This window comes from Palaemon carinicauda, chromosome 1 (genome assembly GCF_036898095.1).
Source record: "Palaemon carinicauda isolate YSFRI2023 chromosome 1, ASM3689809v2, whole genome shotgun sequence".
In the NCBI taxonomy this organism is placed as follows: Eukaryota; Metazoa; Arthropoda; class Malacostraca; order Decapoda; family Palaemonidae; genus Palaemon; species Palaemon carinicauda.
The window spans coordinates 81,703,657-81,728,364 of NC_090725.1; the positions used below are offsets into that span (position 1 = coordinate 81,703,657).

A 24,708-nucleotide genomic window follows, 5' to 3' on the forward strand; every position below is an offset into this window, starting at 1 on the left:
TCAATTCAACAAACATACAGTATAAGATTTTTCATAATTTTGACCATCCTTTGCATTTGGATCTTCCCAGACTGTACCATCCTGTACTAGGTGCAGTTAGTTCTAACAGTCTTTCCTTTTCTGTCATAAGGGTCAATACTATACTAGAATTTTTATTCCAACTCTGACCAGATTGTGGAATGGTCTTCCTAAACAGGCAATTAGGTAGGTGGAACATCAGTAGATCTAACTTGCAGCGAATGTTTTTATGTAGAACATGCTGACATATCTTCAGTTTATAAATGAATGTCTAGTTGTTCCAACACGGAGTACTTACCTCAAACTACTTTCTTAGGAGTATCTGGGATCTCCTCCCTAACCGACCAAGAATTTTGCGTTGTTCCCCCTATCTCCGTTTTCCCTTGTCGGGTCCTTCCGTGGCGGATGGATACTCGTCCTGAGGCGACCCGGGGTCAGCGCGCGAGATTGCGCTACTAGGTCTGTGTCGCCAGTAAGCATCTGGACGCAGCGTAGATAACATCTCGCCGCTCTCTCACATCCCGTCCGACCCACCATTGTGTTCCACGTGTTCCCTTTGTGCTTTCCCATTCACATCCTTTCCTTGTGTTGCTTGGGTATTCCCGTATGGAATCCCAACGTCGTTGTCCTAGGCCCAAGGCCGGTAAGTCGTGCGGGTCATGGCTTTCTAAGTCTAGCGTCGACCCGCACACGTTGTGCTCCTCGTGTTGAGTCAGTGTGTGCTCGCCAGCCTCCACATGTCCGGAGTGTGCGTCCGGGCCGGAGCTGCAGTGGGCCTTGTACGGAACGAAGAAGAACAAGGCGCCGAAGCGGTCGCCTAGAAAACCTGGTATCGGTTCGCCGTTGACGTCGTCTTCAGCGCCTTCGGAGAGAGGTTCTCCTCCCCCTTCCCCTACCCAGAGCAGGGGACAAGGTAAGTCTGTTGCAGGGAAACAGCCCATTGCTGTTCCCCATGAGTCTGATGTCATTGATTCTAGTTGCATTGTGCCTACGCAGACGAGTGGGGAGTCTGCTGTTGTGACGGAAGTGCATTCCGTAGACGAGGTTCTGGTGCCCGCAGGACCCGTCTCGAGTGAAGACCCAGTGTGGGGAGGTCAGGAACCGCTCCTTTCTCTCCCCCCCCCCACCCCCATTGTGGCAGTGCTTTTCAGGAACAGCAGTTTCCGGGGTCAGGCTAGACAGAGAAAGGCAAGCCACGTGCTCTTCGGACCCCGACTCCATTGTGTGGACAGCGCCAAGGACGTCCTTCAGGTCACCCATGCGGCAAGAGGAGGAGTTTTCTGGCTGGTTTGCCTCGTGGGGCACTACGCACGCCTTCGGCTTCTTTACTGCCGGACTTCGTGCAACCCGGCACCCCGGTAGCACAATTGCAAGCCCCTAGGTTGGTGGCAGAAGACACAGAGGACTCAGATAGCTCCTCTTCCTCTTCATCTATCTCGGACATTACCTCGTACTCCAGCGGCCGGGAGACGAGAAAGATGAGGAAGAAGTTGAGCTCAAACGCAGGCCCGTCAAGGAAGAAGGCCAAGGTTACGAGGAGGAAGAACAAGAAGAAGACTTCTTCCAGGAAGAAGTGGGTTAAAGTGGCTTTTCCCCTTTGCAGGTCGAACAGGGCTCTTGCCGCTCCAGTGGCCGCTGGAGCCGCCTCCGCGCCCGTGCCCAGTGTCTCTTCGGCTCCATCCACGTGTCGAATGCAGCCGTTGGCACTTTAACTTTCCCTTGCCCGGCAAGTCACCGGTTCCATCCGCTCAGCGGAGGCAGCCGCTGGCTCGGCCCGGCAGCATGGTGCCCAGGTCCAAATTCTCACCGGCTCCATCCAGGCATCAGATGCAGCTACTGGTACTGGGCAGTTACTCTCCACGGATTCCCCCGGGAGGGAGTAGACCCATAACGGCTACCTCTGCCTCGGCGGCTCCATCCGTGATGGAGGCAGCCGCTCCATCGAGCCGCCCGGATTTAAGGGATACGGCCTCCCCCGCAGATCCATCCGTGATCGAGGATACAGCCAACACGGAGGATCAAGTGGTAGAGGGCTTGTTGGACACTGGCGAATGTTCTCCCGACAAAGTGTCCTCCTACAGGAAGGTCTTGGCACTGATCTGACACCACCACAGACTAGACAAGCCTAAACCGTCATCAGAGCAGGCTTGGCTTTCGGGTTTGGGAAGGATGGTAGATAATCCAGTTCAACAGAAACCATCCTTGACCCTACCTCTTGCTCCGAACGTGGCCCTGGGCATGGACCACGTCGACCGGTTTGTCGCGGGACATAGGAACTCCCTCAGAGCCCAAGGGTCCTTCAAGCTCTTGCCTGGACTGAGGACACAAAAGCAGTTTTATGTACCAGATGGGCGTCCTGTGGGGCCTCGGACGTTGGAAGAAGCCGTCGCGACGTTAAGCCAGGGCAGTGCAGATGACAGGAGCCTTACTGCCCCAGTGGTCTTCTCTCAGGCGGAGGCTGCTATGATGGAGGACACATCACAGGATATAAATGTGATCTTCTGGCTGGACTGGTGGGCATGCACCCTAGCAGGGTTCCAGCTCTCCCACGATCTCTCGGTGTCGGAGAATCAGGCCCTACTACAGGAACTCATACGTTCGGGAGGGAAGGCCATGAAGTTCCTTACATTCCAGTCCCTGACCCAGACGGCAAACTGGGTGTTAAGGAGGAGAGATACGATTCTTAACAGGCTCCCCCGTAGACTTTCCGAACATGAGGCAAAGTTCCTGAGAAATGCTCCGGTGTGGGGTGAGACCCTGTTCCCCCTTCAGACAGTAGCAGAAACAATGGAGAGAGTGGGGAAGCTTAAAGACTCGATGGAGCCCAGACAGCCAGCGGTAAGACGTCCCCCCCAGGAGACCATCGGTGGACGGGGCCTACCCACCTACGACATCAGCTAGGCAGGAGGCCCCCTCCCCTTCCTGGCATCAATCCCCGCGGCCCTCCCAGGCCTCCTTTAGGCAGAAATACGCCGGCTCAAGACGAGGTCGCTCAAACCATCTCCCCCAGAAGGAGATAGGAAGGGAGGCCCCCTACACCTTCCCATGCCACAGGTGGGGGGATGCCTCAAACATTATTGGCAAGCAAGGAACATGCTCCTCTGGTGGTCCGACAAGGCGAACATCCTAAAGGGGGTGCCGTTCGCGTCCGCTCCTCCGGTGATGTTGCTCTTCACAGACGCGTCAAAGGAGGGGTGGGGAGCCCATCTGCTCGAAGAGACAGCAGAGGGAAAGTGGTCCCCAGAGGGGAAGCCTCTCCACAAACCTGCTCGAGCTCCTGGCAGTTAAAAAGGCCCTCGCAATATTCACCCATCACCTTCAGGGAAACCCAGTAGCCCTCATGTGCGACAACACCACTGTGGTGGCATACATAAAGAAACGAGGAGGATTGAGGTCAAGGGAACTGTGCAACCTCACGTCTCAGATCCTTGAATGGGCCGAGAGGAACCACTTCATTCTCACAGCCAGGTTCATTCCGGGGAAGAAAAACGTTCTGGCCGACGGCCTCAGCAGGGCAGGGCAAATAGTGGGGTCGGAGTGGTCCCTACACTCACAAGTGGCCCAGGAGGTCCTCCAGTTGTGGGGCTCACTGGTGATAGACCTGTTCGCCACGAGGCTCAACGCTCAGCTCTCCGTGTTCTGTTCTCCTGTGCCAGACCCAGCAGAAGCGTTCGAGCACGCCTTCCAGCAATCGTGGGATGGACACGACGCGTATGCCTTTCCCTCCTTCGGGATTCTCAGGCAGGTGCTCAACAGGCTCAGACAATCAAGGGCTACAAGGATGACTTTAGTAGTGCCCTGGTCGTTGGAGAGGGAGTGGTTCACGGATCTACAGGACCTGGGCACCCTTCCTCCGTGGCTCCTGCTAGTAAGGAAAGATCTGCTGCACCAGCCTCACTTTCGAAGGTTTCACGAAAACCCTCAGTGCCTTCAGCTACACGCGTGGAGGTTATCGAGCATCTATTAAGGAAGGAAGGATACTCGGAGAAGACAGCTTCGAGGATGTCAGGGTATCTTCGGAAGCCCTCGAGTGTGGTGTACATGTACCGGGCCAAGTGGGCCATGTTTGTGAAGTGGTGTGCCACACAGAACCTGAGACCTTTGGATGCATCAGTCCACAAGATTGCAGACTTCCTGGTCCACCTGAGGGACGACCTGGGGGTCTCCATTCCAGCTATCAAGGGGGTCTGAGCGGCTCTGGGGCGGGTATTTCAACTCAGAGGCATCGACCTGGGGGCCTTTCGCCAGATTTCCATGCTCATCAGGAGTTTCGAGCAATCTTGTTCCCCACGCGCCTCTCAGGTCATGCCGTGGGATGTGGCAAAGGTTCTCAAGGTTTTGACAAGGCCTCCCTTCGAACCCCTCAAGGATATCCTGGATAAAGACCTCGCCCTCAAGACAGTGTTTTTACTAGCTCTAGCCTCAGCCAGGCGTGCAAGTGAGCTCCACGGCTTGTCTTTCGAGGTCTTGCACTCGAAAGGGTGGAAGGACCTGTCCTTTAAGTTTCTGCCTAAATTTGTGGCCAAAACTCAGAACCCGGCCGTTGCGGACCCAAGGTTCGAGGAGTTTTCGGTTCCGGCAATCCCTCACTCGAACAACCCGGAAGACTTGCTCCTGTGCCCAGTGAGAACAGTCAGGAAATACCTTAGTAGGACAGCCAGACTCAGGCCACCCATCAAAAGTCTGTTTGTCTCTTCAGGCCCGGTAAAGAGGGAAGTGTCTAAGAACACAATCTCCTTCTGGCTTTGGCAAGTCATCAAGAGAGCTTATGACATTGAGGGGTCTGCGGTCCCTGGTACCCCGTGACCCCATGATATTAGAGGTCTTAGCACTTCTTTGGCATTTGACAGCAACATGGCAGTAGGCCAAATCATGCGAGCAGGCACATGGTTCAGGCAGTCCACCTTTACGGCCCACTACCTGAAAGACTGTACGAGGAAGTCCCTGGACTCCTTCTCCATTGGTCCAGTGATTTCCGCCATGCAACAAGTTTAAAGCTATAAGCCCCAGGTAGCCCGAGGGAAGTAATCGCAAGCGACACATTTCCTCCTTACTCCCCCTATCCTTGCTGCCCTTTTTCCCTTTCCTTTCCTCCTCCCATGTGAGAGATGGATGTTGTGAAAGCCCATGCCAGGATTATGCATAAAGGTGAGTTATTCAAAAGGTAGACTTTTGCGTGCTTCCCCCTGGCTCTTCTACCCTGTCCATTGTGTCGTCTAGACCTAGCCTCCTATCTAGGTCCCGTGTCTTGGGATGGTAGTGGTGGGTCTTCCGGCCTGTAAGTCCACCCCCGTCTCCTAAAGTGTAAGTCTCCTATGAAAGTAGTTCAAGGTAAGTACTCCGTGTTGGAACAAATCACAAATTTTAAGTAATTTGTATTTTTCCTAACAGTACTTACCTCAAACTACTTTGGTACCCCGGGTCGCCTCAGGGCGAGTATACATTCGCCACGGAGGGACCCGACAAGGGAAAACGGAGATAGGGGGAACTACGCAAAATTCTTGGTCGGTTATGGAGGAGATCCCAGATACTCCTAAGAAAGTAGTTCGAGGTAAGTACTGTTAGGGAAAATACAAATTACTTAAAATTTGTGATTTTAATGTTGTTACTGGTAATTATATATATTTATTTATTACTTCTCATATATAGTTTATTTCCTTATTTCATTCCTCTTTGAGCTATTTTGTCTTGTAGGAGCCCTGGGGCTTATAGCATCCTGCTTTTCCAACTAGGGTTGTAGCTTAGTACTGTTGCATGACAACTACGGGGGTCTTCTCGGCAAATGATAACATATCAGAGTCAATGTAAGTGTTCTTGTACTACTACTTTCTGGATCGGCAAGAACAACGCCTTGAGACTTCCTTCGTCAACAAGAAGTCTAGGTTCACACAGCTACTTTCCCAATGATTGCTCCAACAGTTTTTGAGAATTGCTTATTAACACCCAGCATTCCTTTTACCATTGAGTTGGGTGGCAACAGGATTACAGAACGATCTAACTTAGTACAGCAGCTGTGTGATGAAATTCTTCATAAGAGCTTCCCCTAGAATCTACTGCCCACAGACCACAGACATAGCTGAGTAGGGATGAGGCACCCACCTGAGTTTCCTTCTGTGTCTAGGGGATGTGATCTGCAGAAGGAACACACCTATTTTTCATCCTATTGGGAATGCATACAGTGTTACTACTTAAACTCTCCAGATAACTTGGTAGAGCATGATAGACAAAGCTTCCCTTTATGATTAAGGTTGCAAAGGGGCCCAGTTCACAAACCCTTCTCAAGTAAATATACTCTGGGAAGTAGTAAATGCAAAAGAGCTATGCAAAGTTCTTTGGTCAAGAGAACTGTTTAAGCAAAACCTGCTCAATTGAAAGAGAAGTCCCAGTTTAGGGGTTTTTATGTTATCCCTACATCATTTTGTGGTGGAAATGCCTTTGTTTTCACCATCGCTCGACCTACTTACCCTGAAGTAGAAAAGGAAACTTCTGGAATCTGCCAGTCCCTGACTGTCTGCCAAGTTCAATCAAATCTAGGAATCCCAAACACTTGTGCTTTTCTGCCACCCTTATCCCTGTTTCTCGTTAACCAACAGTTAATTAGAGATGTCTCGATTCAGAGTGCCCCTAATTGCTCCCAAGCAGCTTCATACAAATGGTACCCAAACTAATTGCTGTCTATCATCTTTCATCTGGGAAACTCCTCAATTTCTGCGGTGAAGATACCACTCGGTCCTTGATCCAAAAAGGGCTATCACACAAAGCCAGAATATCAGATTTACCCAAGGCTAAAGGAAGAACTTGTCAGTGGTGTAAGTTCTAAGGGCTGAAGTCTGGAAACTTTAGACAACCTTAACAACCCACTATCTACTGGAGTATACCCACAAGTCTTTAGATACATTTTTGTTGGGATCTGTGTTAACTGTTCAGAAGAAAGGGTGTAGCTTACCTAACTTTATACGGGACAAGAAGCATCTCGCCCAAGATAAAGGTCATGACATTAGTTTACGTTGAGAGGTGGAATGTCAGGCCCTTTCCCTCTTTTCCTTCTCCTCAAATGGGGAGCAGCGATCTTGCTCTTATTTGCTGGATCGGTCGTTGATGCAGTTAAGCTTCCATACGAAGCAACTGTCCTATATGAGTAAGGAATAGAAGTATCTCCCCCATCCTCCTTACAAAGAGGAGGACGTATAGAATGTAGGATACATCACGCTTAATTGGCCATATATTGTGACATCATATTCCAACTAGGATCCCAGCACTTCCTTGTCTGTCTGTCCATAGACAAAAACCTAGCCTGACCCATGAGAATTTATTCTCAAGTGTTTGGAGGTGGTAAGAATCAACAGTTGTACGTCCGATTTTCTTGATATTCTGGGATTTTGAAACATCCAATATGGTTATAGGGGCTTCCTTACTGCTTAGGATAAGTCTCCTATTAAAGAGTGAAGATTTGTATTCTTATAGGAACAAATAACAAATTTTTAAAGTAATTTGTATGTTTCCTAACTATACAATCCCAAGTTTGTAAGTTTCACTCCGTCTTAATCACCTCGCAAGACTGAGTGAAGGTTAAAGTGGCTTTCCAGCATACTGGCTAGGTGGCAGGACTTCCTTGCTGCCCGCTAGTAATTGTTGACCCTTCGTTAAAAGTTTTAACAGCTCCTCCTTTCAGCTTCCATGAAAACAGTTTGATTAAAGGATGCAGGTTTGTATAGTTAGGAAAACTACAAGTTACTTTAGGAATTTGTGATGCTCATCATAGAAAATTTTTATATATACAGATATATGGAGTAATATTTAATATATATATATATATATATATATATATATATATATATACATATATATATATATATATATATATATATATATATATATATATATATATATATATATATATTTATTTATATGTATACAGTATATATATAATCTCCATTAATAATTAAATTGGTTTACACAAGGAAAAAATAATTTTAAGTGATGCAATCTTTACCAGTTCATGAGGCACAAGCTAAAGTACAGCTTTTACTGTTGTGTAACTATCGAATATACTTCCTTTTGCACATTTTTTAAAGATAAAATTGTCAACATGAGGTTGGAAATTCTTTTTCACTTTCTAAAGTTGGCTGTATTTTACACAATATTTGCTGTTTTCATTTTAATACTTTAAAATTATTATTGAAATCTTGTTCCTTTCTGTATAATTTAAAGAAAGGTTATCTTTTTCAGGAATCCTAAGCTTAAGCCATACTTTTGTCCATCATTTTCTGTATTGAATTGGTCTTTAGAAATGCTGTTTTGTGTGTAAAGTTCAATGCTTATTTGTGAATGTGTTAAAAAGATAATTGTTGTATTTTGTAACATTGCCACATTAATTATATATGTGTTGAGTAGTGTTATTTAATTACAATTGTACAGCAGTTATATAATACCTGAAATAATTTTATAACTTTTGGTTTTACTAGGATTATACTACTGAGAAGGGAAAATGTCCTATCAGTGCGAGTTATGCAAGAAAGATTATTCGTCAATAAAACGCTTAGAAAAACACAAATGCTCTTTTTGTTTTTTTTGTCAGCGTTCATATAGCACTAAACAAAAATATGACAGTCATAGTTGTGTTGGGAAAAATGCTAAGGACATAGTGAGTGTTGGTTTTGAAAATCCTGGTATCTCTAGTCATGTGTGTGAATGGTGTAAAAAGGGGTTTTCAAGCTTGAACTACTTGGCAGCTCATAAATGTCCATACTGTGTAGTGTGTGATCACATTTTTGCATCATATCAAAAATATGAAATGCACAAACGCAAATGTGCAAGGCTTAATTCCGCGGCTGATTTAGAGCCTGTACATTCGTTGCCACCACCAGAGCCTACGAGTACTCCAGTCGTCACGGACTATAAGTGTGATTTATGTAAAAAGTATTTTTCTAGTCCTAAATATCTTTCTACTCACAAATGTGCATATTGTAGACCATGTAGAAGAAGTTTTGCCACATTTCAAAAGTTTCGAATGCACAGATTAAAGTGCAGCAGAGTTAACCATTTATCGGAAAATAATTCGGACTCTGGCGCTGCAGATGAAGTGGTAATTGAAAATAGTTTACAAGAAGTTGTTGCTGCAAGAGGTAGTTTTATAACTAGAAAAGTAATAAGTCATATGGCCATGCTGGAATTATTAAGACGTATGTCTGGGTTGTCATCTATGATTGATTTAATAGATCAATCTGAGCCTTCCCTTACTAAGACCTGTGATGTAAATGAGCAGGCAGAAGATTTGACTTGTAAGCCGAGAAGTCTTATAAGTTTATTAGACACCTCAGAGCAAGGTAATTACCAATGCTTTGGTGGAGAATCTGCAAGTTATATTCTTGATCGATTATCTTTGAGTAGGAATTCCCCTGAAAATGTAAGAGATTCTGATGTTGGAAGTGTAGATATTGAGGAGGGTCAAGATACCAAAAGTGTTACTTCCTTGTATTTTGATAATAAGATTTCAAATGAGGTTATTGATAAGAAAAAAATAGAATTTTTAGACATTAGTGAAGATAATAAAAGAGACTATGCTTTAAATCAGGAAGAGAGTGAAGAGCATAGACAGTCCCCAAATTATAAAGAGAAACATTTTGAACAGTATTCAGTTGATAAAATAGGTGGCACATCCCCTTATGTAAATGAATGGGTGCAGTTAGAAAGATCCCCAAGTGAAAGTGAACATATTGTTGAGCATTCCCTTTGTGATGAAAGAACAGATCATTATGATTTAAAAAGCGATAGATTGTTGAACTTTTCACTTTGTGACGATGAAAGTGTTGGTGTTAGATTTTCCTCAAGTAATGACTATGAAATAAGTAGACTACCTGAAAATCCTAAAGAAGAATTTGATATTTGTTCTAAAACTGAGCCATCATTGCATCATCCAAAACCTAAGTCATCAGAATTGGTATCTCTTGAGGAAATTGACCCTGCCACATTACATCAAAACGTAGTTTTCGCTCAGTTAATGGCAGCAATAAGATCTCAGTTCCTGGTATCTGCTGGGTCTCTCAAACCATCATATTTTTTGGATGACAGCCAAGATAGCTCCGATAACCAATTAAAGGAATGGATAAGGTGAGCTTAATATAGGCTATTTCATGTCCTTACCCAAAAAATGAAACTTCAAACATCCATTGCTGCGTTTGTAATTAATACTATAGCTATCAATGAAATTAGGGCAAGGTTAGGTTGAATCAGCAAAATAATTGTGGTCATAGATAAGTTGCTGTTCTGGGATTCCTCTGGTTTATTCTATTGTTGTTGTTATAGTTTTTGAAATATTAGGTTATTTACTAAATAATTGTTGATGGAGAAGTTTTTTTTTATAGAATGTCTAATTACAAATTGCTAACCCTCTTCCAGAAGTTCTAATTGATTCGTACCATCTAGTTAGGGGGGACATGCTAAGTACTGAATAACTGGAAAACAAGTTTAATGCTGGTATTTAACTGTTTAGACCTCCTCCACAAGGGGAGTCCACACTTCTCTTTCTAAAACTAATTTCTTTACCTTTTTTTCTGTAACATGTACATCTGTTTACCTTTACAACTGTTGTTTACCTTCACTTTCTTCGTTTTATCAACCCTATTCTCCCAAGTTATCGTTTTAGGATAACTTTACATTGTAATATATTAGTTTTTCACCTGGTTGCTACCATTAAAAGTCCGGAATCTTGAGTTTTCTAAGTGTTGTTGGTTATGAAACACATAGCTTGTTCATGCAGTACTTTATTTTCCTGCTAAATACAAAAGAGATCTTTTTTATGATCCATTTCTTTACAATGTTATATTTTAGGTTATGTAACTTTAAGGTTATGATCCACCTGTATTCAGTTGATAATGAAGTGCTGCTTGATTGGAGCGATGGCTTGATGTGTGATCAGGTGGAGTTACTTCAGCAGAAACTGGAATAGGCTACCAAGTTTTAGTACCCTTAAATTCTTTGTGGAGTGCGTGAGGGCTTGTTGAATTATTCATAAATCTATGAAAGGTTAAGGCAAATTTATGTCAGCAGAAACATGGAAAGGCATTGACTTCTGGGGACAAAATTTCTTTTAACTTCCAATCAAGAAATTGTCCATGTTGCCTGCCCACTTTTCTTGGTGGTAAAATTCCATTTGATGTAAAGAGTTAAACAATGTCATTACATTTGTTCTGCAATTTGGTAGATTGATTGCATTCAGGTCAAATAACATTGAAAATGGTAATGATACCTTTAAAGGGTGAAGTAAAATGTGAATGCTTCTTCTGTCTTTACACAGATGAGGAGGCACAAATTATCATATACCCACAGACACAGCGGAGAAAATAAGAGTAGTGTTAGCATTCACAGTTCAAGAAAGGAGCAGTCACGTTCATGGTTGCATCCAAAGTGAAGGATAAAGGATCAATGCATAGAGGAAGTATATTCATCAGTGAGAAATATACCAGCCTGCAAAGCCAATTTGGAATTCTCATGGTCTTTGCAACTATTCACATTAGTGCCAAATTGTATTGCTTCTGTTGAAGGGAATACCCAATTACATCTGGAAACAAAAAATATTTATGATTTTCTGGTTCTTCTTACTAGTCTTCACCCTCGGATTTTTATAATTACTGCTTTTTTTAAGCTGTGCTTTTATTAGATTTTATTATGCCAAAACAGGGATATTTGAAATTCTTAAGGAAGATCAACAACTTGTCAGAAAGAGCCTTTGACATATGGGACAATGTTGTTAGATTTACTTCCAATATTATATAATCAGCTAGAGTATAATCATTACAAATTCCTTGGAAGGCATTGCATTATTTAAATATTTAAATATTGTGTTGAGCTATTAAGGCCTTTAGTACAAATCTGAGAGTAGCATGCAACCCATGAGGAATATAGACCTCATTTTCTTCGTCTTGCAATTCTCACCTCTTAAGTTCTTAGAGGAAAGTCAGACGGAAGGGTTGATGATGTTGGCAGCAAAAATGTTTGGAATGTAGTAATGGAGGGAGAAAGAGAGGAAGTCAAAACAGCTTGGTTGTTGGAATGGGAAATGTAGGACAAAAGTACCTTGATACATTTTGTGTGCGTGTGTGTGCAAATACAAAACGTGATGGGCCGGGAGTAGGGAACTTGCTAATTTTGTGTCTGGAAGGGTGTTCATTTTTTTTTTACCCTCTTGAGCTTAATCCTTGAAATTGTTTTTTAAGAACAAGCTTGATTTTTTTTATTAAAAAAAAAAAATGCAAGTAAATGTCTAGTTGAGAGCTCATTTTTCACTTGGGAAATTAATTTAAGAGAATATGCTTGTACAATTCCAGAAATTTAGTGACTTTTAGAAATCTAAGTAGTTTTATGAGTTCTCTTGTTGGTTTCGTTTCATTCAACTGTTTCATTTTAATTTCTTCCATTTGTGCATAATTTTCTTCCCTCTTGAATCAACTAAAGACAGAGGGCATTTCATTTGAGGTATGGTTAAAGAATAACTAACTTGTTTTCCTTTAATCTTCTGGGTTGATAGAAAATCTAAAATTTTATAACTACTTTGTGGCAGTCACTCTTCATGTGGGTTCTAATTTGCTAATTTTTTTAGCAAGTGTTGAGTACGGCATGGTTTCTTGGTTTTGCTTTTTGTTTTTTTAGTCCCATCTCTATCTTCGCTCAGGTTTCTTCTCCCTTTCGTTTACCTACATAATCCTGAGACTTCCTTTGTTGTACCGTGTATAGAAAAGGCTATAGATTTATGCTTCTCTCTCTAGTATTAGATTCTCATACAGCCTCTATCACCATCCCTTATCATATGGGTTTTCTTCCTTCCCTATAAGTCGGTCTCATTCATGTTAACTTGGTGGAGGAAAAGAGAAAACATTCAGAAACAAATTGTAAACTTTTGTAGAGTAATAATCATTTACCAGTTTTAGATTCATCATCTTAGAGAAAACAAAGATTACTGCAATCCCAGCCATAAGGATAAATTAGCTCTAAAGCTAGAATGAATACTTTGCTTCTATGCTGCCTTTTTCCCATGTCGTTAGATGTGACTAATAGGATATTAAACTGAAGCAAAGTGATGGTATTTTTTTCTCTGAATATTAGATTCCTTTTCTAATTATTATTATTACTAGCTAAGCTACAACCTCGGTTGGAAAAGCTATAAGCCCAAGGGCTCCAACAGTGAAAAATAGCCCACTGAGGAAAGAAAATAAATAAATTACAATAGAAGAAATGAACAATTAAAATGAAATATTTTAAGATCAGTAACAACATTAAACCATAAAAACTAAAACAAGATGGAAGAAAAATAAGATGGAATAGTGTACCCTTCAAGCAAGAGAATTCTAGGGAAAAAATAGGAACTTGCTCCGCTTTTCCTCCCCATCCCTAGCAGTGTAGTTTTCCTTTACAGTATTTTGGTTGAGAATTTTTAGTATAGTTGTTATGAGAACTGATTCAGGCACAATTCAATAAACTCCTTTCTTTATGGTATCTGATTTGGATTGCTGCTCTTTAATGTGTTTTTCTTCATGTCTAATTGAATACAGTTCTGTACATATTTGGTATTGGGTAAACAGTATTTCATGCTGACAACAAAATATTTAAAGTAAATTTGGCTTTATGATTGGATTTCTTTTATCTTTCGTTTATCTTCGCTTTTTTTTAATGATCAAAGTGTTTCCCCTAAGGAACAAGTTTTGATAAGTACAAAATCCTTAATTGAATAACAAATTTTTGAATGCAAATCTACAAAATACAATTGTTGATGCTAATAGATTAAATACTAATAAGTATTGTATTTGAAAACTTTGAAACTTCTATCTTTCACTAAAGAGAGAATTGTCTAGGTAAAGATGACTTTTAGAAGTTTTTTGAATTTCTGAAGGTTGTAACACTAAAAGCAAATATCTGGACCAATATATAACAATGATGGTGAGCAAAATCTGTATTTGGTGTGATTTACGTGAGCAAACAAAATTTGATCAGCAAAACAAAGTATATTTTGGTAGTTAAAAAGCAGACAAATTAAAGTTATTTGTTTCTCTTAAAATTAAAGTAATTAAATGGCTGTGTATAGTAAAGATTTCCTGTATCAGTTCATAATATGTTTTGAGAGAAAACACAAGATATTAATTAGAATTATGTAAGGAAATCTGGTTGTGCAAGCCATATTGTAGTTTAAAGTTACAGTATTTTTATGTAAAGTAGCTGAAAAACTTAAAAAGAAAATCATGCGCATGATTGGGACAAGAAATGGAAACAGTAAGAGACTTTAGTAGGTTGTTTGGGTTATATACTGGTAACATGTTCTAACTTTGATAAAATCCGGAATTCTTTTGTCGGTTGATGATGAGTGCATTGCTTATATAAAAATATACAACCTGTTAATGTTGGTATAATTTAATTCCCATGAGGAACTGCAAAGTGAATCTAGCATGGCTCACATAAGATGGTACTGTTCCAAAGGGCTTATCACCAGGCTATACCTGTTTGTTTCTTTCTCTACTTTTTTTTCTCCAGTACTTTCATTCAATGTGTACTTTTTAACCCCTGCATTTAAGGCGTCCAATTGGGGCCTGCTCTAAGGAAGTATATATGGTACTGGGTTATTTCATTAAACAATAATAATATAAATAGTCTAAAGGAAAGCAGTAAGCCCACTAAAAATAATAAATTTATATGTATGTGAATACTATCGGACATTTCCAACTGAAATATGGATAGGTTAGTTTTGATGTAGAAACCGTAATAGCCTGTTAAGTTTTGGGGTCTGTGGTTGTTGGCAGAATATTTACCTCCAGATGACATTTTGCTTAGTTTTAAATTGTTCCTGTGAAATATACAAACCTTCATCTTACAGTTTGAGTTACCTTTCAGTGTGAGTCTGTGCAGTTGTTGAATAATGATTACAAAACATTTATTGGAGGGTAAGCAATACAGAACTGTTTCTAAGACTTTGTTGAGTTTTGGTGATAATTTATATTGTTTATGGAGTCTTTGTGCTATGGATAATGTCTTAGAGAATATATGTAACTGCTGAGGGATCTGACTGAGGTTTCCTGAGTCTATTAGAAGATTTAGTCCTCCACCCCTATGATACTGTCCCACATCAATTTTGTGATTTCTACTGGGGTAGAGGTGGCGAGTAGTTTTTCTGGGTGTTGGTCACCGATGAGTTGATTAATTTTTCTTTGTTTTCCTTTTGCTATATGGTTTGTCGAAGAACTCTTGTTTGTTTGATGTACTTGCCCAATCTAAAATTGTAATGTTGTTTGATGTACTTGCCCAATCTAAAATTGTAATGTTCTTGGGCCCACCTTAGTTGAACATCCCTTACTTTCTCACAGAGCAGTACCTAGGTATCACTACCCAAAGAACTGCAGTGCCTGACTACAAAACTTTCCCCAGACCCTCATGGATTACTGAAGGTTCAAGCTCTTATTTGCATTCTTCTGGCATCTTTCTATGTTGCTATAGGCTGTGCTTATCTGCTGCTCTTGTCCCCAAGTCCTGCCAGAGAGGCCTGCTTTCACTGTGCCTCAGGATTTAGGAAACCCCCCTTTTTTCTTTTCTTTCTGCCTTCTCTAATTCTTTGACTTACAAGGTATTCCTGGAGCAAAGTAAAGCAGTGAAGGATTGGCAAGTCACACCAATGTTCAACAGTTCTTTTTGAAAACTATGGAACTTCAAGCCTACCAGCCTGATCAGAATTTACCATGGCAGATGTCATAAGATATTAAGACCCAATCAATCTAGTTTAGATACCATAGATTCCATAATGAAAGATCATGCTTGGAGCACCTTCAAAATTTCTTTCGTAACTTGTTTAGTACTTAAATTTGAAAGTAGAGTAGTAGTTATACTACTGGATTTCCTGAAGGGATATAACAAGATACAGTATAACTGTTGCTGCTGAGCAGCAGAGGCAAGGAATAGATTATTTCACGGTATCTTAGAAACCAGGCATATACATGAGTGGTCAGGCCCAAATCCTCTTTCCACTAAAGCTAGGATCAGGCAATGGCTATTGGTGACTCAACAAGTAGATAGACCTCTTTGCACTCCCAAACCCTGCTATCTCTAGTTCATGAATTACAAGATTGTGGCCAATTATGAACTTGTAACCAACAGATTGCAGGTCTCCATTGGTTCCACTTAGCTATCTCATAAAAAAATTAATGGTAAAAGTACAAAGTACTAATAGACTAAGGAGAGAAGACCGACTTATTAAAATAATAGTTTTTTTTTTATTAATGGGATAGCCTCTGGTAGGCAAAATATCATAAGTGATGTTCCTCAAATATCTTTACTTTTCATTATCTACAAGAATGATCCCTAGGTGTAGTTGACCAGCAGACAAATGGGTATCAGTGGTGATAATAACCCTACAATAAAATAGTTGTAAGGGTAATGGGAAAAATGATAAAATGTTAGTAAAATACAGTTGATATTGAATTCTGGCACAGTCTGCTCTAAGGTTATTAAACAAGAAAGCTGGATATGATCTACTACAGTCAATTTTTTTTATTGAGGCATATTTGCACCGACTCGCAGGGGTGCCTTTTTAGCTCGGAAAAAATCCTAATAGCTGATTGGTCGGAAGTATTTTTGTCCGAATACCATCATTGTTTTCAAATGATTACCAAGTAATGTGAATCGAAACTTATTTACTAATCTAAATTTCTCCCTTAGATATAGGTTTTGTCAATAAATAATGTTAAATATACAGTATAGATATACAGGTATTATAAATTATCGTGAAGGTAAATGTACTGTAAATTTAATAACACCCACCGAAGTCAAGGACAGGAACTTGTTTTCGGATGCACGCTGCATAATTTTGTTACTTTTCACATATTTCAACTCAAATTGAGACAAATTACACTAACAATAAAAAAACATATTATTATAAACTTACTTTGAATACCAGAATCTACTAAAAACGTGGAATTGATAAAACTAACTCATGGTGAAAATAGCGGTTCGGTTAAAGCAAGACTCGCGTAGACTGGGTTCTGGGTAAAACGAACATTCCACTTTCAAACACCAAAGAGAGAATGGAAGGGAGATTGTAACTCGGCGGTGAAATTATGAATTTGTTTAATTGTGATTTTTATGCGATTTATGCAACACTTCGGTATCCTCAAACCGAAAATGTTGCTATTAATAAAATCTACACCTTAAAAAATAACCTCTTTCTATACGGACTTACATCATAGGTCTATGATGTACAATAAGTCTGTATAGAAAGGGTTTTCTATTTTTTTCGTAAAAGTTTAGATTCTAGTGTATTGTGTAAAATATGTAGCTTGTACACATGCTAAATAAATCAGTGATGTTACACACGCATGCATATGTGTGTTCCAACATCTTGACTAACTTCTCTCTCTTATCCCTTTTTATACGACTTACATCATAGGCCTATGATGGGAGTATGTATAGAAAGGGTTTGTTATTTTTTTCGTAACGTTTTAGATTTTACCGATAGCAATATTTTCGGTTAAAGATACTGTAGTGTTGCATAAATTGCATAAAAATCACAATTAAACTAATTCATAATTTCACCACTGAGTTACAATCTCCCTTCCATTCTCTCTTAGGCATTTGTCAGTAGAATGCTCGTTTTACCCAGGACCTACTCTACGTGAGTCTTGCTTCAACAGAACCACTATTTTCACCTTGAGTTAATTTTATCAATTCCACGTTTTTAGTAGATTCTGGTATTCAAAGTAAGTTTATAATAACATGGGTTTTTTTTAATTCTTAATGTAATTAGTCTCAATTTGTGTTGAAATATGTGAAAAGTAACAAAATTATGCAGCGTGCATCCGAAAACAAGCTCCTGTCCTTGACTTCGGCGGGTGTTGTTATCAAATTTAGATTTACCATCACGATACTTTATAATATATCTATTTAACATTATTTATTGACAAAACCTATATCTAAGGGAGAAATTTAGATTGATAAATAAGGTTCGATTCACATTACTTGGTAATCATTTGAAAACAATGAAGGTATTCGGACAAAAATACTTACGACCAATCAGCTATTAGGAAATTTTCCGAGCTAAAAGGGCACCCCTGCGAGTCGGTGCAAATATGCCTCGAATAAAATTTTTTTACTGTAATGGAGGATGTACTGTACTCCTTATAATTACTATGTAAGCTACAACCCTAGTGGGAAGAGCATTATTCTACACGTTCAATTGCCCTAACAGGGAAAGTAGTCCAGTGTTAAAAGGATATAGAGTAGCAACGAGCAGTTGATGTTATCAAGAGAAAGCCTTAAGATTCATTTTACAACCTTCTAAAAAAAATATAAAATTTTCAAAAGCCCAGCAAATATAGTACTCGGATACACTGTATGAAATGTTAATTTACTTATAAAGAAGGAAGACCTAACCATCCTTCTACAAGACATTATTATTATTATTATTATTATTATTACTTGCTAAGCTACAGCCCTAGTTGGAAAAGCAGCTTGCTATAAGCCCAGGGGCTCCAACAGGGAAAATAGCCCAGTGAGGAAAGGAAAATAAAATATTTTAGGAAGAGTAACAACATTAAAATAAATATCTCCTATATAAACTATGAAAAACTTTAACAAAACAAGAGGAAAAGAAATAAGATAGAAGTGTGCTCGAGTGTACCCTCAAGCAAGAGAACTCTAACCCAAGACAGTGGAATACCATGGTACAGAGGCTATGGCACTACCGAGACTAGAGAACAATGGTTTGATTTCGGAGTGTCCTTCTAGAAGAGCTGCCTACCATAGCTAAAGAGTCTTCTACCCTTACCAAGGGGAATGTGGCCACTGGAAAATTACAGTGCAGTAGTTAACCCCTTGTGTGAAGAAGAATTGTTTGGTAATCTGTGTTGTCAGGTGTATGAGGACAGAGGAGAATATATAAAGAATAGGCCAGACTATTCAGTGTGTGTGTAGGCAAAGGGAAAATGAACTGTAACCAGAGAGAAGAATCCAATGTAGTACTGTCTGGCCAGCCAAAAGACCCCATAGCTCTCTAGCGGTAGTATCTCAACGGGTGGCTGGTGCCTTGGCCAACCTACTATCCCACCATGTATGTTGTCATGGTTGCCATCTCAAAAGATGTATATAGAATTAGAACAGCTTAAACATGAAACACATTAAACAAGAATAACCAAAATACTGTACTACCAGGCACCAGGGGCCAAACTTCAAATTTTACGTTCTTTAATAGACTTCATGAAAAGAATTTTTTTTTTTTTTTTTTTTTTTTTTTTTTTTTTCCTCAATGGAAGTATAATCATGTATTAGCCTAATGCATGTGATCTTGATCTACATAGCAGAGCTTGAGGCGTAACTACACAGGGAGCTTCTAATCATTGTTAAATGCTGGGTAGAACAGGTTTTTACAGGGAGTTATGGGGTCCTTTGACTGGCCGGACAGTACTGCATTGGATCATTCTCTCTGGTTACGGTTCACTTTCCTTTTGCCTACACATACACAGAATAGTCTGGCCTATTCTTTACATTATCTCCTCTGTCCTCATACACCTGACAGCACTGAAATTACCAAACAATTCTTCTTCACCCAAGGGGTTAACTACTGAACTGTCATTGTTCAGTGGCTACTTTCCTCTTGATGAGGGTAGAAGAGAGACTAGCTATGGTAAGCGGCTCTTCTAGGAGGAGGACACTCCAAAGTCAAACCATTGTTCTCTAGTCTTGGGTAGTGCCATAGCCTCTGTACCATGGTCTTCCACTGTCTTGGGTTAGAGTTCTCTTGCTTGAGGGTACACTTGGGCACACTATTCTATCTAATTTCTCTTCCTTTTGTTTTGTTAAACTTTTTATGGTTTATATAGGAATTATTTATTTTAATGTTACTGTTCTTAAAATATTTTTTTCCTTGTTTCCTTTCCTCACTGGGCTATTTTCCCTGTTGGGGCCCCTGGGCTTATAGCATCCTGCTTTTCTAACTAGGGTTGTAGCTTAGCAAGTAATAATAATTGTAATAATATACATAATCAGTAAGTTGGCATTTGTGATTGCAGACAAAGTTTTGCTTATAGTCTTTGTATCTCCTGCTCAGACTTCTTTTAAAACCATAATGCAACATCAAAGGAATTCATACCACTTACTATAAGACATACCTTTATATACTTTGTAAGAACAAGTTGCGGTTCTTCTTCAGGGCAAGTTCATTTTCTTTTAAGTTTTTAAAACTTTGATCAAAAATTCTAGCCTAAGGAAAAAGTAAGCTTCATCCAGGTGAGTACTGAGTCACCTCTCACACTCGCCATGCTTACCTCTAACGACCTTGTTAACAAGCTTCAATGATCACACCAGCTTATACTGAAAGGTAACTCTTTACATGATGGAGGTTTGTATAGTTATGAAGCATAAATATAATGCAACTTTTCAGAATTTTGATGTTGGGATTTAAGCAGCCTATAGGAGGCCTCAATTTTGCATGTACAGTGCATTGCATGGCCAATTCTGATTTGAGAAATGTTGATCATATGTAATCAAAAAGGTAGAATATTTGAAGCCTTGACAGTGGTATACAATGTTGTCATCAAGGTCAAAGGGGAAAAGGCAGTCTCCTCCTTTCGAAATTTAATGGTTGGGTAATTAGAAGAACAGTTGAATAAAATAGTTTTTTTATTTGCCTAATGGATTTTATCAGGGTGGTTTTTTTTTTTTGTTTTTTTAATATATATATACTTGAGACGCACTGTGCATTATAATTTGAAACATTGTAAGGATTTAAATGTTTAAAGAAAAAAGAATAATGGTCCTCAAAGAAAAATTATTAATTTTTTAATGTTATGGTGCCATGTGATGAAATTCTATACAATATTGACATCCTTTTGAAATTTATTTATTTTTTGTTTAAATGATCCTGGTGAATGCAACTCGATTGAAATGGCAGCTTGGCTGCATTTTTGCTGTAAATTTTATTTTTGGTTATATGTATATATATTATTTTTATAAGAAATATTTGTTTTGTCTATTGTATTGACTTCAAATGTATCAGTTGATCTGGAAAGTAATTGCCCTTATGAGTTGTAAATAGAATCAACAGTTTATTTGCTTCCATTAACTTGCTACAGAATGTGTGCCTATTGTAATGAATGGCTGACTTTTATTTTTGTTGCATAGACCTTTTCAGTTTTCCTATCTTTGAAGTCCTTTTTTTTAACTGAATTGTTTTGTTCCCTGTTGCATATGAAATAGCCTATTGTAACTGCAGCCTCATTTTAAGGCTTGCTTTTTATAATACTGTTCATCTTTTATGAATTTTCTTTGTAACAAGAATTGACTGTCTGAATTAATAGAATAGCAAGCATGTCTTATGTATTATAGTGTTGTTGTAGCCAAATTGTTTTGCCCATGTCATAAGTCATTACTGTTTACTTATGATTGAAAATGTCAAAATGGTAAACAGGTTTGCCCTCAGTGCACACCTTGCATAATATGTTTGGCTATGTAAGAAACAAAAATCTATGAATTGGTTTCTTGGATACAGGTAATATTCAAATTCCATCAGTTATGTGGATAAGAATAGAAAAAGATAATTGCAATTTTGTGTTTATTTAGATTTTGCATTTATTTTAACATTTTTATTAAGAGGTTACAATAGGTTTTTATAACAATGCAGAGGGAAATTTTCAATGATGGACACAAGTATAGCTTCGGGTTGGGTGCTCATTACTATGCCTTTTAAAATTGCTTAATTGGATTTTGAATTTTAATGTTCTTGGAAAAAATGTACTCTCAATACACATTTTTATATGAAGAGCACATTTGGTTATATAGTATTACTATGCTTGTCGAACCATGTCTGAATCAAATCTTTTTATTGCATGCATTTACCCCCCTCCAGTTGCAAGGAAAATTCAGGTTCTTCATTATGTATTTACTGTTTTGGGCAAATGATTTTGCTAAAATTCAAGTGATATGTTACATACTGTGCCTTGGCTATGGACTAAATAGAATAGTCATATTTTTTTTTTTTATCATATATTTTACATATTGATACCCAGTACTGTAGTAGATTTTTTTTTGTGCATTGTAAATTTTTTTATGAATGTATGTTTTTACTCTGCTGCTTCTGGCATGTGCTTTAGGAAATTCATAGCTTTTAGAATTAATTTATTTGCTTTTCTAAGGTTTCAGCTTTTATAGCAATTTGCTTTACTGTATACTTTTTATTGAAACACCATTTCTATGTAGTAAACATTAGAGATCAATTTCATTGATTTTGATATTTTTAACCTGTGAATATTAAGGACATTAGAAGAAAAACTATGGCTTTGATTTGATTAGGTTTGATTGATATGGTTAGGGAAATTGTGTTAATTCCTGCACCAATCAACTGCATCTTATTTATTTTGACTAATTGAAAGTCATTGGCTTAGAACATGTACATATAATGTGGAATATTTAGACATTTTATCACATGAAAATACAAACATCCATCTTATTACTTCTACAACTGTGTTAAAAAACATTAAAAGCTATCTGAATTGAAATTATGAAAAGAAGCTCTATTGATTTATGGGTGAAAACTGCCTTCCGATTGATTTCTTCAATAATTCCGTACTTTTATATTTCCTTTAGATTCACCTTTTCCATGCCTTGTGACTCTTTCCTCTTGCCAACTACTCCTTTGGTTTCTGACAACTAAGGGAATCGTCATTAGACTGTCTATCAACTTTTTTTAGCAATTTTCTCTTCAGTTAGAATTTAAAACTAGCTTTATATACTAAGTTCCCTCTACATTTTCACCAACATTGAAATACAAGTGAAAGAAATATTTCTAAATTCTTCCTTGACAAGTAGGACAGGGATCATCTAAATTCACACTGGATACATTTATGAATTTTAGTCTTGAAAAACTAAAAAACTAATACCCAAGCATCATGAAGTTGGCTTCTTATACTTAGCATCCCAGAATCTTGTTGAACAGTTGTCAAAGGTCTGGGATAATTGAGATGTAGTGTGGTTGTGCTTTTCTGCATTTTTGTCTCCGTATGACTATATTCTGTAGAGGCAGAACACTTTGCTTCATGTTAAAGATAACTGTTAAGGAATTGATGTCTTTAAAGTTCGGTCCCTCCTAATTATAGACAATTTTATTTTAGAAATTCTTCGTTGGATTTGAACTACATAAGAATATCAGATACAGTAGAACATATTTCAAGCAGTCTCATCACAGCCTTTAGAAATGCATTAACACTAGATTTCACTGGTGAAAACTAAGAATATCTAATTTTTCTAATAGTTATTACAAATCCATAAGGAAATTAAACTACTTATAGTGAAGGTTGTTGGATAGCTTGAGCAACAATTTTATTTTCTTGTCTCAACTTGAAGCCATTACAATTATGAGAGTGTTTTTCTACTATCGTAGAGTTCAATTATTTTCGATTGTGCTCCTGGTAAAATGCACACATTAGCTGGAGAACCAAGCTTTGAAGTCAATAGTAGGAGAGTCTTAGGATTCTAAACTGAGATTGGTCATAGATGACGTTGTAGCCTTTTCTTTTCACAAGATTTTCAGGATTCCTCAGTGTATCCCAAAGTCTGAACCCATGATCTTTTGCCTGCAGAACACCATACTTGCAATGATGGATGTTTTGAGGATATAAAATAATCAGTTTTTATATTATAGCCCCAGTTATTTTTTACTAAATACATACTATTTGACCTATTATTTTTATGCCTATAATTTATTCACATTATCACCCAACATAGAACTATATTTCACCTTTACATCTGCACTAGCAAAGCCAAGAATGTAGCTTCCATAATACACTTATGGTTGTGGGTGGAAGTTTATGCCATTCCTTCTTTCATGCTTTTGGAACTGATAGTAATAATTTTCTCTCTTGCCAGATCCTTTTGAGCAAGTGCAGGGTCCTTGCAACTTAGCACTGTAGGTGAAGGAAAATTAAATTTAGTTGATATATGATTGTTTTTAACTTTATTAGTTGACAAGCTTATGTTGCCTGAGAATCTCGAGTATCTGTTTACCATGGTCTTGGGAACATAAGACATGACTCAACTCCTGCTAAAAAAAAAAAAAAAAAAAAAAAAAAAAAACATTTTACCTTCAAATGAGTTTGGTTCTGAAAGTGTTAGTAGGAATTCTCAACTCTTTATTTCATTTAGGCTTAAACTAGCAGAAAGAAACCCCTTTTTTTCTAATGTTTCAGAGCACTAGACCTTATATTCCATTACTGAAAGTAGTTTTCAAGAGATTTTGAACTGAATTTCCAAGTTGGATAGCATCTGATTCTTTATGGCTTCAATGGATCAATGTAAATGACCTGTGGAGAGAGAAGTTGGAAAGTCTCATTTGTCAATTTTGTCAACAACTGGACGTCCTCAAAAAAGAATATCCTTCTGGCAAAGGCAATCATGTGACATGTCCCCTGGTTGTTCCTCCCTCCTGTCCTCCAATTAATAGACATATTTTTGTCAGGCTGCCAAATGGTTGGGTGCTGGGTTCTGCAACTTAGTTTACTCTGCTTTCTCTTTAGAAATATATAATAGAAGGATCTTCTGTTTAATCTTGTACCTGTGGGGACCCCAATCCAATAGAGAGAAAATGTAATTTTGACACCCTGAAATAGTTTGTTTCAAAAGAGAGCTAAGTTGTTTCCACTTTAGAAATTTTGTCTTTGCAGCCTTCGTTGA

At 38.8% G+C, this 24,708-nt stretch overlaps 1 protein-coding gene across 2 annotated transcripts in view; it reads left to right on the forward strand.

Annotated features, from left to right (window-relative positions):
- The first annotated feature begins 8,491 nt into the window (after positions 1-8,491).
- The window catches only part of LOC137649331 (uncharacterized), a 32,172-nt gene continuing 15,955 nt past the window's right edge, over positions 8,492-24,708 (forward strand). For both annotated transcript variants that reach the window (XM_068382316.1, XM_068382322.1), the window contains exon 1: positions 8,492-10,128. In XM_068382316.1, coding sequence (XP_068238417.1) covers positions 8,507-10,128 — 1,622 coding nt within the window. In that variant the 5' untranslated portion in view covers positions 8,492-8,506. The remainder of the gene's footprint in view (positions 10,129-24,708) is intronic.